At 40.0% G+C, this 16847-nt stretch overlaps 1 protein-coding gene across 17 annotated transcripts in view; it reads right to left on the reverse strand.

The window, feature by feature from the left end:
- ATG5 (autophagy related 5) overlaps positions 1 to 16847 on the reverse strand; it is a 122034-nt gene that overhangs the window by 55067 nt on the left and 50120 nt on the right. For all 17 annotated transcript variants that reach the window (XR_006289528.1, XM_027829246.3, XM_043542731.1 and 14 more), the window contains one exon: positions 4146 to 4240. Coding sequence is in view for 16 of the 17 variants with exons in the window: in XM_027829246.3 (XP_027685047.1) it covers positions 4146 to 4240 (95 nt within the window). In the remaining variant the exon portion in view is untranslated. The remainder of the gene's footprint in view (positions 1 to 4145; positions 4241 to 16847) is intronic.

Genomic DNA, 16847 nt, shown 5'->3' on the forward strand with positions numbered 1-16847 from the left:
CAATGAACTGCATTTCTACTCCCCACTGTTTCAACCAACAAGGCAGGATTAGGCCTCATTGCTCAACTTTCCAGATCTAAAACTACAGAATTTGTCATTCAACCTGAAACATTCTGCATATGTCTCTGTGAAGAGAAATGAAGGGCTGTTTGCAATGCCAATATGGGCTTTACATGTAAAGATATAAAAATCGGTTTTATACAGGGTATGGGATCCCTACATTATTTAATCAGCACTATCTCCACTTAAAGAGTCCATTTCTGTTGCTGCGAAAACGTTTCTTAGCACCGAGCAGTAAACAAATTAGTCAGTGACCAAAGACGATGCTAGGAGAAAATTGCATCTATAGGTTTTGATGCACACATACAGAGCTCACCATCTGCTACAATTTCTGATAGCGCTCACAAAATAACTGTGACTTCCGTTCTCAATCTTTAAAGTTTCACTATGACAGTAAATTTGTCTTAATTAAATCTAAACACAAAGTTACTACAAACAATTGTAAACTTCTTTAGAAATTTTAATAAAGCATTTAGATCCAGTATAAAGTAATACTGATATATTCAACATTAACAGATCTCCTTTTTATAGTGACTGGTATAAAACTTCAACACCTTTAATCATTTGCAGGATACATTTTGGATGTAATTTATGAAGACAGACCATCAAAATAGCATGATTGACTGATTCCCTTCTAACTGAATTTTGGATGAGTATACAACAGTGCCTTAAACTCAACTCAAAACATAACACCAAACTTCATGCCATAAGAAAGCAGAAGGCACAGAGGAAAGAAAAATTAAAGAATTCCATGACTTTTCTCCAGAGTCTTAACATTCTGCTAAAAGAAAACTCTTGGGCAAAAATAAAAAGACTAATCATATTCTTACATTAGAAATAAACCTAGATATTGCAGATAGGTTTGGAGTTGAGGAATGGAGATAAGGAGAATTCTCAAAGATTCTGATGATCCCTAAATGTAGCTATGGTCTCTAAATCTAGTCTAAACATTCTATAAACCAACATTTCTGGAACTAAAAATAAAAAGCAACTAATTTACTCAATTAGTCAATCATTAAGTTTAGAAGTACCAGATTAATATGCCATACGTTCTCCAATCTGCTTTTCAATTTATTAATCATCATACATGCAAACAGCAGAAAATGGACAAACTCATTTTACATTTTCTTTTACGAAAAGGGACCGATCACTCGATGATGGCCTGTTCTGTTCATTCCCTGTGAAGCACCTGTCATTGGTCGCTGTTAGAAGAAAAGATACTGGGCTAGATGGACTACTGGTCTGACTCAGTATAGTCGTTCCGACGAAGTGGGTATTCACCCACAAAAGCTTATGCTCCAATATGTCTGTTAGTCTATAAGGTGCCACAGGACTCTTTGCCGCTTTTACAGATCCAGACTAACACAGCTACCCCTCTGATAGGTAAATGTGTAATTTAACATGAAGGGGTTTATAAAACAGACCGACTAGAGTATATAGACAGTCTTTAAACAATTTTTGAATAGTCTGCAAAAGGAGGAACTTTTAATTCTGAATCAGCCACCATGATTTACAATTTTACACTTTAACAAAGAACTACTCTCTGCTACTTTTTAGCGTGCAACAATCTGAGGCCTGGTCTACGCTGGTGGGGATAGAGAGGGGATCAATCTAAGTTATGCAACTTCAGCTACGTGAATAACGTAGCTGAAGTCAACGTACTTAGACCTACTTACCGCGGTGTATTCACTGCGGTAGGTCGACTGCTGCCCCGTTGACTCCGCCTACGTTTCTAGCTCCGGTGGAGTTCCAGAGTTGACGGGAGAGCACTCGGCGATCGATTTATCGCGTCTTCACTAGACGCGATAAATCGACCCCTGCTGGATCAATCGCTCCGGAGGTAAGTGTAGACATGCCCTAAGTGTGGGTTGCTCTTGTCTTTACAAGCTGGGAGGCAGACCCAATGTCATTGACTAGCTTAGCTTTGACTAGTATAAGCTTTGCTCGCTATATGAGCTACAAAAAATTTTCTGACTCCTGCAATAGTAGCAGGGCAGTTCCATACTACCAGATATCACAGAGATAAAGAATGCATCACTGAAAATTTCTAAAAACCTAATTCAATTCCTTTTTGAGCTTACTTTAAATTTGCACCTTTTTCAATATTACACATTACATTCACATACTAAGTATACTATAAGAATAGTTAAGTAGTATTTTATTGTGTTAAAACTTGTGTTTTCAAAATAAAGTAGCGTGATTAGAACAGACAGGAGCAACAGATGTTCTAAGTGAAATTAGCAAGGTGAGTAATTTTTCAAAGACAATACCTATCCCACTTGCTCTCTCATGGGGCCTATAATGACAGAAAATAAGAAGATGCTTCTCCAGAGGCTGAGGAAAATGTTCCTCCTGAAATTCTTGCCTCAAGCTCTTCAGTTGAGGGTGAACGCTGGCTGTTTTGTGTACAGTGGAGCCTTCAAGGGCAGATATTACAGCAAGTTCTTCAAGTAGGGATCATTTTGTATTCGTCTATAAGAGGGACAAAGTGGGTGAAGTAATATCTTTTATTAGACTAACTTCCGCTGGTGAAAGAGAAGCTTTTGAGCTACAGAGAGCTCTTATTCAGGTTTGGGAAAGGTACTCAGAGGCTGATCCCTGGTCTACACTACACAGTTAGGTCGACATAAGTCAGTTCATGATGACCTAACTCGGTAAGCATCCACACTAAAATGTAGCTCCCACTGATGTTACTTACCCACTACACCGACTTAATAACTCCATCTCTGCGAGAGGCGTAGCACTCAAGCTGATGTAGTCAGGTTGACGCAGTGTTAATGTAGACACTGCGGTGCTTACATCAACTGTTGTTGTCTTTCAGAAGCCTTTCCACAATGCCCAACACTTACAGTTAAACCAGTGCAAGCACTCCTGGTGAGGACATGCACCACTAACACAAGGACCAGTTGAATTACTTAGATGACTGTTACTTAGGTTGACTTAAATTTTGTACTGTAAACATACCCTAAGTCTTACAAACTAACATTGCTATACAGTCGAACCTTAGAGTTACGAACACCTCAAGAATGGAGGCTGTTTGTAACTCTGAACAAAACATTATGGTTGTTTTTTTCAAAAAAGTTTACAACTGAATATTGACTTAATACAGCTTTGAAACTTTACTATGCAGAAGAAAAATGTTGCTTCCCCCCCCCCCTTTTTTTTTTTTTTAAAGTTTACATTTACCATGGTACTGTATTTGCTTTTTTTTTTTTTTTTTTTGGTCATCTTTAATGCTGCCTGATTGCGTAATTCTGGTTCCAAATGAGGTGTGGGGTTGACTGGTCAGTTCATAACTCTGGTGTTTTACTGTAATTACATAGCTCAGGGATGTGAAAAATCCACAACCCTGAGCAACGTAATTATACCAACCTAACTTCCAGTGGAGACACCACTATGTCAACAGGAGAGCAACATAGCTACCATCTCTCGTGGAGGTGGGTTAACTACACTGTCAGGAGAAGCTCTCTCGTCGGCATAGTAGCTTCTTCACTAAAGAGGTGCACCTGTGCCGCTGCAGTGCGTTATGTGTAGACAAGCCCTTTGTGACAGCTAAATACAAGGTGGAACTGATCGTTTAGCACAGGTAGTTAACACTTATTGTAAGAGACCATTCAAGTTGAAGTGATCCAATAACCCCTCTGTAATCAAAGGACAAAAAATGGGGGTTAATGGGTTACAGATTGTTGCACTAAGTCATAAATCAAGTCACTTTATTAAGACCATGAATTTTAGTGTCTAGCAGAGTTATGAATGTAAACACGCAGGCTAGTATTTTGTTTTATTTGTCTGTAAAGCACTTAGCATACTTTTGTGTATTGTGCACCTATTTCTGGCACAATGAGCAGCAATTACTTATTAGGATCAAGTGAAAGTAACAAGCTCTATGGACTTTCTTCTATTTCCTCAGTTAATTCATGCAACTGAACAGCCCAGCAAATGTGAGGAAACAGACCACCTAATTTTACTTTGCAGCTAAAAATAAGTGGACTTATAATTCCATATGGTTTACTTTCATTACATTTGACAGATCTCAGCATGAAAACAGTTCTGTAAAACATGAGGCTTTTCATGTTGTCTCCTACCTGATATATTCTAAATGGGACGTAGCGAAATCCACTATCTTCTGGAGGATACTCCATGAGTTTCCGATTTATGGCCCAAAATTGGTCAAATTTGTCTGTGAAAGTAAGAGTTGTATTAATTATTAGCATTAATAATGTATATGCTTCTTTATGGAAAAAGATACACAAAATATGATAGGCACAATCATACACGCAGGAAAGTGGAGCATCTAAAACCCTTTTATCACAGAATTTTTGCCTGTGAGTAGGTTTTTTCCCCCATAATTCTTGTTCCCTATGTAGCCTTAAGAAGGGGAATAGCCCTCCCATACTGCTGAAAATAAACATAGAGCAGGTAATCTATGTTGTGCCACCAGTCACAATGTGATGACTTGTCAGAAACTAAAGAGAAATTGATTTCATTTCACTCTGCTTCTTCCAAGGGTAGAGAAATACTGTGTAACACAGCATTAACAATGCTGCTATTTCAACCAGAAGCAGATATTGCTAATGCTCTCTGCTACTACTGCTCTCTGCTACCCATTTTTTCATATTTAACAGCTTTTTTAACTTGAGAGGAAAAATCAGGTGCAAAGTACAGGAGACCTAAGAGCAGAAGCAGCAACATGGAGACAAAATTTATTTTTCGTCTCTTGACATTTGCAGTTAGAGAAGGTCTTTTAGGATAATCTGCTCTGGTACTCTGGTAAATATGGAAGCACTTGTAAACAGCGAAATCACAGAAGAAATGTGTAACATTTTGATGGAACAACCTGAAAATAAAAGTAAACATTTAATATGTTCAATATACACACATCAATTTTTGTATATTATACATAGTAATTTATATTAAAAGTTAACTGGTTTTAATGTTGGTAATATCAGAAACAATGAAGTAGTTTCAGAGAGCATACATTCCGTCTCTGCCAAAGCACACTGAGTGCCGTGCAACACAACAGCATTAAAATATGTAAAACAAATGTCTTAATTAAAATAGGATAAGAAAAGCACTTTAAAAGGGCAAAGAGGATATTCAGATAATATCAACCAAGCAGAACAAATACCAAAAAAAGGACGGGGGGGAGGGAGATGACATGTGGGGAGCTAATCACGCTCATACTGAAAAATACCTTTAAAGTTGAGACAGGTTTGTTATTAAGAAGTAGACAGAGATAGAGAGACATCAGTGCTCTAGGGGCCCACAAAGTCCTGATCAACTGCCAACCTACGACACAACAGATGGCTCTCTTAAGGCATATATGTTGTATCTTATCACACATACCCAATGCAACAATGCTCAACTGGATCTCAAATACAGTCAAGGTCTACTTTTTTTATTATTTTTTTTTTAAATCCAACATGTTACAGGGAACCAAAGTAAATAAAATTAGATAGGCATAATATGATCGCTGTGGTTCAAACCAGGCAAAAAAGGTTTATCTGTATCCTGAACAAGCTACCAATGATTGATACATATTATAGAATCATAGAAACATAGGGCTGCAAGGGACCTCAAGAAATCATCAAGACCAGCTCCTGTGCTGATGCAGGATCACGTAAACCTAGAGTCCAGGGGTTCGCTCAACAAATTTTTTGGTGGCCTCAAAGTGCGGCCACCCACTCTTGCTGGTGCTGCTCTGACAATTTTTCCTAAAGTACTTAATTAATTTTAGGGGGGGAAATGCACATATACATATCCAAATCGTACTTTATTTATGTAGGGCTTTTTTTTTTTCAAACTCAGTAATCAAGATAATGTACTGTTGTGTCTATTCTTTACTGGACCGAAACAGAACAAAAATAAGGTGCTTTTCGTGTTCTTGTCTTTTGCTGCTGTTACTTTTCCTTTTTTTGGGCTGCTTTTTTGTTTTAGACTTGCTAGCTAGCAAGTCTGCTGTTGTGAAAAGTGGTATGTGCATGTTTGTTAATATTTTTCACAGAAGCAGACTTGCTTGCTAGCAGGGAGACAGTGAAAAGATATATTAACAAAAATACAAATATCACTTTCCACAGCAAATTTACTCAGCCCCGGCAAGCTGGGGGACAAATTAAGCCCTGAATGGGGAGGTGGATAGGGAGGCAGTAGGGGTCGGGGCAATGGATGGGGGGACCAGAGGAGTCAGCGGAGGCCAGGTGCGATGGGGAGGCGGCTTAGGGGCTGGGGAAGGCAGCAGGAGCCAGCGGTGATGGGAGGGGTGGCAAGCTCGAGGCCAGCACGTGAAGCCCAGGGGCCAAGCTGAACCCCTGCACCCAGGGACCAGAGCCCACCGCTCCATGTTCAAGCTTGCTGCCACTACCCCAGTGCTGAAGCCGGAAGCCCGAGCCCCACTGGCCTCAGGAAGGTGGGGAACTCACACCAGCTGTCTGCTCCTCCAGCATTTCTGACTCCAGAGGGGGACAGGGCCCAACCCCTGCTGGCAGTCCCGCGGAAGGGGACGCTGCTTGCCCCCACCCCTGCAATCATCGCCCAGGAGGCTGTGGCCACAAAAAAGGCCCCTGGTAGCTGAATGCAGTCGCAGTGACCGCATTTGAGAAATGCTGACCTAGACCATCCCTGACAGGTGTTTGTCCTGTTTCTCATAATCTCCAACAATGGGGATTCCACAACTTTTTCGCATAAGTCAGGTTTTCTAAACCTTTTATCATTTTTGTTGCTCTTATCTGGGCTTGCCCCAATTTGTTCACATCCTTCCTAAAGTGGGTTTCCCTGAACTGGACACAGTACTCCTTAGGAGGCCTTACCAGTGCTGAATGGAGCAGGACAATTACCTCCTGTGTCTTACTTATGACACTGCTGTTAAAACACCCCAGAATGATGTTAGCCTTTTTAACAGCTGCATAACACTGCAGATTCTCATTTAATTTGTGATCCATTATAGCCCCCGATCTTTTCCGTCACTACCACTTAGCCAGTTATTCCCCATTTTGTAGTTGTGTATTTGATTTGTTTCCTTCCTAAGTGTAATACTTTGCCTTTGTCTTTATTGAATTTCATCTTGTTGAATTCAGACCAGTTCTCCAATTTGTCAAAGTTGTTTTGAATTTTATTTCTGTCCTCCAAAGTGCTTGCAACCCCTTCCACCTGTGTGTCATCTGCTAATTTTATAAGCATACTCTCCACTCCGTTATCCAAGCCATTAAACAATATATTGAATAGCTCTGGACCAAGCACTGACCCCTAATAACTACTCTTTGAGTACAGTCTTCCAACCAGTTTTTCACTCACCTTATAATTTTATCTAGATCACATTTTCTTCCTTTGCTTAAGAGAATGTCATGTGGGACTGTGTCAAAGCCTTACTAAAATCAAGATATTGCTACAAGCTGTAAGAGGAATTAACTTAAATTTGAGGTCAGTGGAGCAGTGGTGCTGTTTCAATGTCAGGCGGCAAGGGCACAGCCTGTGTGAAGTGCACAACTGAAATACTTTGGTACCACATCTAAACACATGGCTTTTCATGCATGTTCTCCATTATGAGCTTTATCTGTTTGCCCCTGATTAGTGGTAGAAACTGGAGACAGGTGTATCTGACTGCCCTGTGTTCCAGGAAGTTGATGTACAGAGAGGTTTCTTTTGGTGTTTATCTGTCCTATGGTAGGTGTCTAGAATTTTTGTGCCTTCATAAAGGTGTTGAGTAGGCCTTAAATCTAGGATAGGTTTCCAACTGCCATCCTTTTTTGGAACCAGGAAATACCCAGAATAAAATCCCTTCCCTCTCTGCTGCACAGGAACCAGTTCTATAGCACCCTGGAGTAGGAGAGAGTCTTTTTCCTGTCATAGCAAGTTCTCATGAGAGTGGCCTGTGAAGAGGGATGGGGAACGGGGATTGGCAGACGGAAGAGAAGCAAAGTGGATGGAGTACCCTGTGAAAATGATCTCCAGATTATACTTGTCCACAGTGAGTGACTTCCAAGCCTGCTGGAAGCAATAAGGGCAGCCACCAAAGAGAGGAAGGCTGGAGAATCAATTCAGCTGGTAAGAATGGGGATGGTAACTCAGGACCTCAACCATCCTGTCAAAATGGGTGCTTTGAGGTGGGAGTCTGTGAGGATGAAGGTTGAGAAGTGGGTTGTTTTCTTCTCTGGAATCTCTGTCTCTGGTGTTGAGGTTCATATGATCTCTGGGACTTAAGAGTTGAGCAGGACAGGATCTTTGCATCATCTGGGACTTACTAAACTCTCTTGTGGGCAGGTTATAGATCAAGTGAACAAAAAGTAGCCCTGGAGTCCTTTAACGGGTGCAGATTCATCTGTGCTGTCAAACAGATTAGTACCATATAAAGGGATATCTTCAACCAATATTTTGGACTGCCTTCGGAAATCTTGAGAGCTGGATCCAGGAAGCACTCCTCACAACTACCGCTGTAGAAATCAAACAGGCAGCAGTAACAGCAGCATCGAGGGAGATATGCAGAGACGTTCTAGTGAGCAGCGGGCCTTCTGCAATAATTGCCTGGAATTGCTCTATGTTCTGCTGGTTGATGCTCAACAGATGAGTTCAGCTTGGTATGATTGTATTTCACTATTAATGCCTGGTAGCTGGTGATTCTGAATTGTGAAGTAGCTGACGCATAAAATTTTTCTACCGAAACAGGTAAAGGCGCTCACTATGATCCTTGTCATAGTGCGTAGATTTCGGTTGGTGCTGCCTCCCATCTTCATTAAACGTGTAAACCACCAAAGAGTTAGAAGAGAGATGAGAAAATAAAAATTCTGAGTCTTCTGATGGAACATAGTATTTCTTATCCACTCTCATGGATGTAGGTGGAATTGTGGCTGGGATGTGCCAGATAGATATTGAGGCCCCACTGGACCCTGCGAAGGTTAATAGGCAAGGCAATGCAGGCAGATGAAGTTGCATAAAGAAGGTCAAGCAGCTTCTGATGTGATTCTTTAACCTCCTCAAGAGGGATCGGCAAAGAATCCACAATTTTTTTGAGAAGGTCCTGAAACTGCTTGAAATCGTTCACCAGGAATGGAAGAGGTGGCATAACTGCTTCATTCAGGGATGAAGAAGAGCTGTTGGCTGGTGGAGAGACGTCTTCATCAGCCCTAGCTTTTTGTTTCTCAAAGGTTTCTTCCTGAGGTTCTCATCTCCTAGAGAGGGAGGATGATGAAGACTATTTCTTTGGTGGGTGGTGCTCAACACCCCAGAGAATTGCTGGCAATAGGCTGCCCAAAGGCCCTAGTATGGCTAAAGAGGTGGCGCATATTGCACGGTTGGGGGCATCTATGGGTGGTCATACCAGCAAGTCTGGGTGTATCACGAGTGATATCAATCTCCTCAGAGACCTCTGGAAAAGAGCTTCTATAGGAATGGAGAGAAGAACCTTGCACAGATATTTGGGAGACAAAGACAAGATCTTCATTAGAATTCTCCTCTTCCAAATCACTCTGTAGCGGTGGAGCATTGGAAGAAACAGGAGATGGAACCGTCAGTACCATTCGAATGTCCAGAGACCTGCAAGTCCTCGGAGCGTATCAGAGCCAAGCAAGTGAGTTGGGCATCTCAGACACAGCAAGGTCTCAGGAATTTAGCTTTCCTTGAGGTATCAAGAGTGTTGCCAGTAATGTGTCCACGGCACGCAACGAAGTGGCTGAGGGAGTTGATGGTATCATGAATCTCAACTGCTCTGAGCGAAGTCCACATGGAGCCCAAGCTGGCTTCTTCAGTACTGGGAGAGAAGAGGTAGAGCTCTTCTTACTGCCTCGCTTTGCTGATGGTAACTTATGACCTCTCAGAGCCCAACTGCTTCAGGCACCCAAAACAAAACAAACAGGCGCTGCTGGGGAGGTGCGTGTGACTGCTCTTGCAGCTTCCCTTTACTTCCCAGTCAGTCTCTGTGGGTAAGCAAAGAAATCCATGGGGGACATGAATTCTGCACACACACAGTGTCACAAAATTCCCCCAGGAGTAAACTACGCTAAAGACTGTTATACAGAGGACAGTGATCAACAGTTTTCAATGTCCACTAAAGGAAGGACAACAAGTAATCTTAATCTGCAGCAAGGGATATTTAAATTACATATGAGGGAAAATGTTTTACTATAAGGATAGTCAAGTACTGGAATAGGTTACCAAGGGAGTTTGTGGAATTCCCATTATTGGAGGTTTTTAGAAACAGGTTAGACAAACAACTGTCTGGGTCAGTCTAGGCATACTTGCCCCTGCTTCAGCACAGTGGCATGGGTGGGATGATCTCTCAAGGTCCACTGCAACCATACATTTGTACGATTCTATGAAATCTGTAGTTTGGATAAAACATTTGTTCAATTCTTCAGTTTTAAAAGCTATTACCTCTTCTAATAGCAAAAATTAACTGCAAAATACCAAAGCAGCATTCTGGGTCTCAGTATTGTAGGACAAACAGTGGAGATATGTTATAGACATGTGTTAATGCAGATGCATACTACCTTATCACAGCTGTTAGTAATCTACCTTGCTCAACCCAGCAATCTGACAGTTCAAAACTGAAACAGCATTTCGGTATGAGTGGCTCAGGAGGAATAGTAAAGGGATTCAAAGCCTTTCACCTTATATAAATTCACTAGTTTGACTCCAATGTAGTTGCTAGAGACTCAAAAAGTTGTCACCTGATGGATATCATGGCATGGAAGTCTCCATCCAGCAGACTTTTCCTCCTCAATCGGTTCCAGCCCTTTAAAGTAATATCACTAAGCGATCGATGCAGCAGGGTCGATTTAGCGTGTCTAGTGAAGACACGCTAAATTGATAGCAGAGCGCTCTCCGGTTGACTCCAGTACTCCACCGGAACGAGAAGATTAAGGTAAGTCAATGGGAGAGCATCTCCCGTCAATGCAGCGCGGTGTAGACACCACAGTAAGTCGACCTAAGCTACGTCAACTCCAGCTACGTTATTCACATAGCTGGAGTAATGTAACTTAGGTCGACTTACCGCGGTAGTGTAGACAAGGCCAGAGAGCACTTCCCTCCCCACCCAGCCTCCTGTATTCTTCAAGAAAATTCTGTTTACAATTAATAGATACCAAGGCCAAAAGGAACTGTTGTGATCATCTAGTCTGATCTCATGTATAACACAAATGCAGGAAGCAATGAGACCAGATGACCCACCTCCCTGCCTCTACCTTGGCCTGCATCAACCCCTGCCCTATCCATCACACTTGGCTTATGTGAAATCAGGTGGTGATCGAAGCTAGTGCACAATTGTCCACAGTACACAACATTTAATTGTCTTTTGACAGCCTCAGTAGAGGTGCCCAGGATCCAAAGTTCATGGAGACATGCAGTCATTTTGGGAGTGGCTCCTCTAAAACAAGTTTGAGACAACGGTGACCCACAATTATGAAACTCATACTATTGCTGTCACAGCTCTACTAGTTGTAGAAATAAAGGATTGCACCTTCCATGTCACTCAATTCACTCTTTCACAAGCAACTAAATTGCATTTATGTTCCTTCTACTGCACATCCATGGACAACATAAATCATACCAGCAATGTGTAATCGTAAGTATTTGGTAGAACCATTACAAATCAATCAGACTGTTAAGATGCCAGCTGAACAACAGACCATGAGATGCTCCTATTGACAAATTAGCTCTGAAACTACATAACACAAACAATCCTATGGAATTATGCCTAGAAGTTAATGTGGTAAAATGGTATCTACCCTGCCTATCAAAAATACCCACCTTTCCCATTGATCAGACCCCTAGCACACATTGTCTCTACCTGGGAAGAGGGGAAGTAGCCTTCTCCAAAGTCAACACCAGTCCTACCGTTGTAGCTCTAACACTGTTGTTGGACTAGTTACAAACACTTTATAAATCACTTTCAATTGCTCAGCCAAACAGTCATATTATGTATGTGAAGATCTCTTTTTATCCAGAATACCTCATGCATAAAGCAAACATTCTAGAAGCATCACATTTAAAACTTATCCTTTATCAACCACATTTACATTATATATAGAATTAACATTTAATTTAAAGTTGGTAGTTCTTTCGTGGCTTGGCTATTGAAGGATCCCTCTGTAATATGCCAAAATCATTCAGTGTTCTTGTATCATAAAAATGCAGAGCCAAACAACCAACAGTCATGATGCTGCTGCTGTTTTGGTAATGGAGCATAGGAAGAGTTAGAGATAAAAATTTGCCCTGCCTATCTGGAACTACTTTCTAGCTGTTACCCTTTTCAGACTAACAAAGTATGTCTGAATACTGACAAGATATTTGTTATGTAAGTATGGAGAAGACTTTCACTTTTAGCTTTACACTGCCACAAGTAGAAAACAGAAGTGTTTTTTCTTTTTCATAAAGAAGTCTTACAATCACTTTTTTTTTATGGAAAAGTCCCCATGATATGTTGACCTCTTGCCAACTGTTTTAATACTGAAGAAATCCAAGTAAGTAAATAAAATTGTCCAGATGATACCTCTGAGCACTGCAATGTGAACTCACTGTTCGGAGAAGTTGGCAAGTTTGCAGGTATTTCCAGACTACTTCCAGGTATTAGGTGACAATGATCTGCTATGGAGAACTAGAAGGTAATTTGTTCCATGGTAAAAGATTCAGGCTAAATAACTGCAGAGAAATAGATGCAAATGGTGTTACACAACGATATAGATTTCATATCCCATCTTATGGAGCTGATTGACAGAGCTTTCACCAAACATTTATAATGGGAATAAACTGTTGCTTCTTTACATTAATACATGGTATTCATTCTTTAGGGGATGACCTCTAAAGTAAATACCAACTAATGCCATGTGTCCATCAATCCATTATTAAATTGGTTGATCTCTTATAAGCATCACAGAAGAGGCAGGTATTGAAAAAGAGATCTGAAAGTAAGTGGAGAGAGTAGTGACCTTACAGAGCAACAAAGGAAGGCTTCCCATGCATATAGTTATTCAACTGTGAATTTGGTTTTAAACATGCAAATTCAAAATACATTGAAATTAAGTTCATTAATATTAAATAAACGTCATGAAATTCACAAGCTTATAACACCTTGTTATTAAAAGTGCCATCTTATGGTTAAATTACCTAATTATGCCTATTTATTGGAAAATTATATTTAACTAAAGTAAATAAGGGATTAGGACTTTACTGCAGACTGAAACTGTGCCTTTGGGATCAATTTGAGCAGCCAAGCTGAAGAATCACAATTCTTCATGTCCAAACTGCAAACAAGACACCTAATATAAATAAGGAAAACTTTAAAGCACTGTTTAAAATTAGAGTGTGTAGTAACATGGCTTTAAAAAAAAAAAAAGAAGAAGAAGAAGTTTAACTTTTAAATTCCCCCTCCAAGGCATTTATCACAATGGAACGGGCACAGTTCCAGCGGACAAAGAACTCTCATATAATTTTATATCTCTCTGGAGGCCATTTACAAATGTTTTAGGAACATAAGATGTAGAGGCCTTTGATCCATCACATCTACAAAGAACAGTAAAACTGCTGGTATACTGTAGACAAGATACAAATGGCCAACAAGCAACAGCAGCTTCAAAATGTGTTACAAACATGATTATCTGAATTATTGTTACAAGGGAAAGTGATGTTGCTCTATTCCAGACAGGTTACAGAGAACAGCCTTCCTAACAGAGAATGGCTTATTGTGGAAAAGAGTTCATTCTTTAAATAGTTTTCCTTCTGAAAATTTTAAAACTTGAATTTGTATAATATCAAAGTTTTTGCTTTTCTTTTGTTGACAATGCAAGGGAGGAGAGAGAGTATACATATAGGAAACACAAGTCCAGACAGGGATGGAGGGAAGGGGAAAAGAAACCTAACAAGAAGGAAGTATTTTTGTGGGAATGGGCAGCGAGATAGAAGGATTAGGGAGGCAAGGCTATCTGGCAGAAAACTAGGTATGGGTTAAAGAACTTGCCCTGACAAAATTTAAAAATGAGCCTTGTGGGAAATGGGAAACAACACAGATTAGGAAGAGTGATAAGAAATTTTTAGCAACAGAGATGGTGATGAGAGGCAGATAAAAACAGAAATGAACACAGAACAGGCAAAACGGAAGATAAAGAATAGGGAAAAAATTAACAACATTACATGGAGGATTTAGAAGTTAGTGAACTTCAGTGTTTATATTACTTTAGTTTTCTGAATAATGTTCCACAACTACTTTTTTGGGAGGAAGAGGTCATAACACAATGTTATTGATAAGATTCAAGTCAATTTGTTCCAGGCATGTAACTATGTTAATGGGTCATTTACTTTGAAAAATTATTTGACACAGCAGCAGGTTACATTCTCCTGATTGTCAAGCCCTGAAGATAATTTTTTTTTCAGATGTAAGTAGGATACAACCTCTGTAATTATCTTCACTTAATGTACAAGCTCATGAATTGAAGTTTCACTGTAAGTGTTCTGTTTTATTGCATTAGAAACTGGCCATATATTTTCCCCTTCTAGGTCATCAGTGTATCTAGATGAAGCTCAAGTGAGGATATGCAAGGCATCAGGCCAAAGTATATTTTTTTCTTTAAGTAGAAACAGCAACTGTACTTCTTCCCATTGCTCCTATGTGAAAACACACATCTTATTACTTAAATATGGAGTGTAACAAGGCTTAAATTATGACCATCTTAGCAACTGTTAAGCTAGGCCAAATAAAGGAATTTGATTACTGTTCCATAGAACACCCCAACTACCATGTCTTGAAATGATAAAATATTAAGTTCTAGAGAAAAATGTGATATGAGAAAAATACTTCTAAAAAAGAAAAACACAAAATCAGGCACATGAGGAAAACAGTCACGAAAGTCCAAGAATTTTAGTAATGGATAACCAACACCATTCAACATTTCAGCAACAAAACACACTGATATAATATTTTAAAGACAAACCTGAAATGGCAAAAAAGGAAAGCTTTAAGATACCATTTCATTAACCTGTTCCAGCTTCTCTTGGCATGCCTCAGACAACTGACTAACACTGTAGGAAGAAGAAGGAAGCAATAAAAAGTAAAGTAATATAGTAGTTTTACAGAATATTTTTTTTAAAGAGCCCTCAATTTGTATTTGTCTCCCAAATACTTGAAAACAGAAGTTGCAGAAGGCACAGAGGTGGATCGGAGGAACACTGAAGGTAAAGAATCATAGAATAATTACTGTTTTCTATAAACCAATCACAATAAGCACAGCTTTTTAAAGTGTTATACTAAAAAACCTTTATTTTCTCTTTAACTTTCACTAGTTGTATTTTCTAGCAATATTAATTAATATTTTCATTCAGCGCTACGTTTTGCCAATCTAATGGAAGACTCCTAAAAAGAACCACCACTTGGGTTGGCCTAAAATTTAAATCATGCTCTCCATAAAAGACATGTAAAGCTAGTGTTTTCCTGATTGTTTGATAGGACTGAGACAATCACAGAACTGGAAAGGACCTCAAGAGGTACTCACGGTAGGACTCAGTATTATCTCTAGACCATCCCTGACAGGTGTTTGTCTAACCTGCTCTTAAAAACCTCCAATGATGGAGTTTCTACGACCTCCCTAGGCAATTTATTCCAGTACTTAACCAGCCTGACAGGTAGTTTTTCCTAATGTCCAACCTAAACCTGCCTTACTGCAATTTAAGACCATTGCTTCTTGTCCTATCCTCAGCAGTTAAGAATTTTTCTCCCTCCTCCTTGTAACAAACTTTTATGTACTTGAAAACTATTATGTCCCTTCTCAGTCTTCTCTTTTCCACACTAAATAAACCCAATTTTTTCAATCTTCCCTCATAGGTCATGTTTTCTAGACCTTTAATCATTTTTGTTGCTCTTCTCTGGACTTTCTTCCATTTGGCCACATCTTTTCTGAAATGTGGCGCCCAAAACTGGACACAAAACTCCAGCTGAGACCTAATCAGCACAGAGTAGAGCAGAAGAATTACTTCTTGTGCCTTGCTTACAAAACTCCTGCTAACACATCCCAGAATGATGTTCACTTTTTTTGCAACGTTACACTGTTGACTCATGTTTAGCTTGTGATCCACTATGACCCCCAGATCCCTTTCCGCAGTGCTCCTTCCTAAGCAGTCATTTCCCATTTTGTGTGTGCAATTGATTGTTCCTTCCTAAATGGAGTACTTTGCATTTGTCCTTATTGAATTTCATCCTATTTACTTCAGACCATTTCTCCAGATCATTTTGAATTATAATTCTATCCTCCAAAGCACTTGCAACCCCTCCCAGCTTGGTATCATCCACAAACTTTATTAGTGTACTCTCTATGCCTTTATCAAAATTATTGATGAAGATATTGAACAGAACTGGACCCAGAACTGATCCCTGCGGGACCCCATTCGTTATGCCCTTCCAGCATGACTCTGAATCACTGATAACTACTCTTTGGGAATGATTTTCCAACCAGTTATGCCTTATAGTAGCTCCATCTAGATTGCATTTCCCTACTTCGTTTATGAGAAGGTCATGCGAGACAGTATCAAAAGCTTTACTAAAGTCAAGGTATACTACAAGAAAAAGGAGTACTCGTGGCACCTTAGAGACTAACCAATTTATTTGAGCATAAGCTTTCGTGAGCTACAGCTCACTTCATCGGATGCTGCATCCGATGAAGTGAGCTGTAGCTCACGAAAGCTTATGCTAAAATAAATGCTACGTGTACCGCTTCCCCCCATCCACACGGCTTGTTAGCTTTCTTTGACAGGGTAACAAGCCGTGTGGATGGGGGGAAGCGGTACACGTAGCATTTATTTTAGCATAAGCTTTC

The sequence above is a fragment of the Chelonia mydas genome, chromosome 3 (assembly GCF_015237465.2).
Source record: "Chelonia mydas isolate rCheMyd1 chromosome 3, rCheMyd1.pri.v2, whole genome shotgun sequence".
NCBI classification, from domain to species: Eukaryota; Metazoa; Chordata; order Testudines; family Cheloniidae; genus Chelonia; species Chelonia mydas.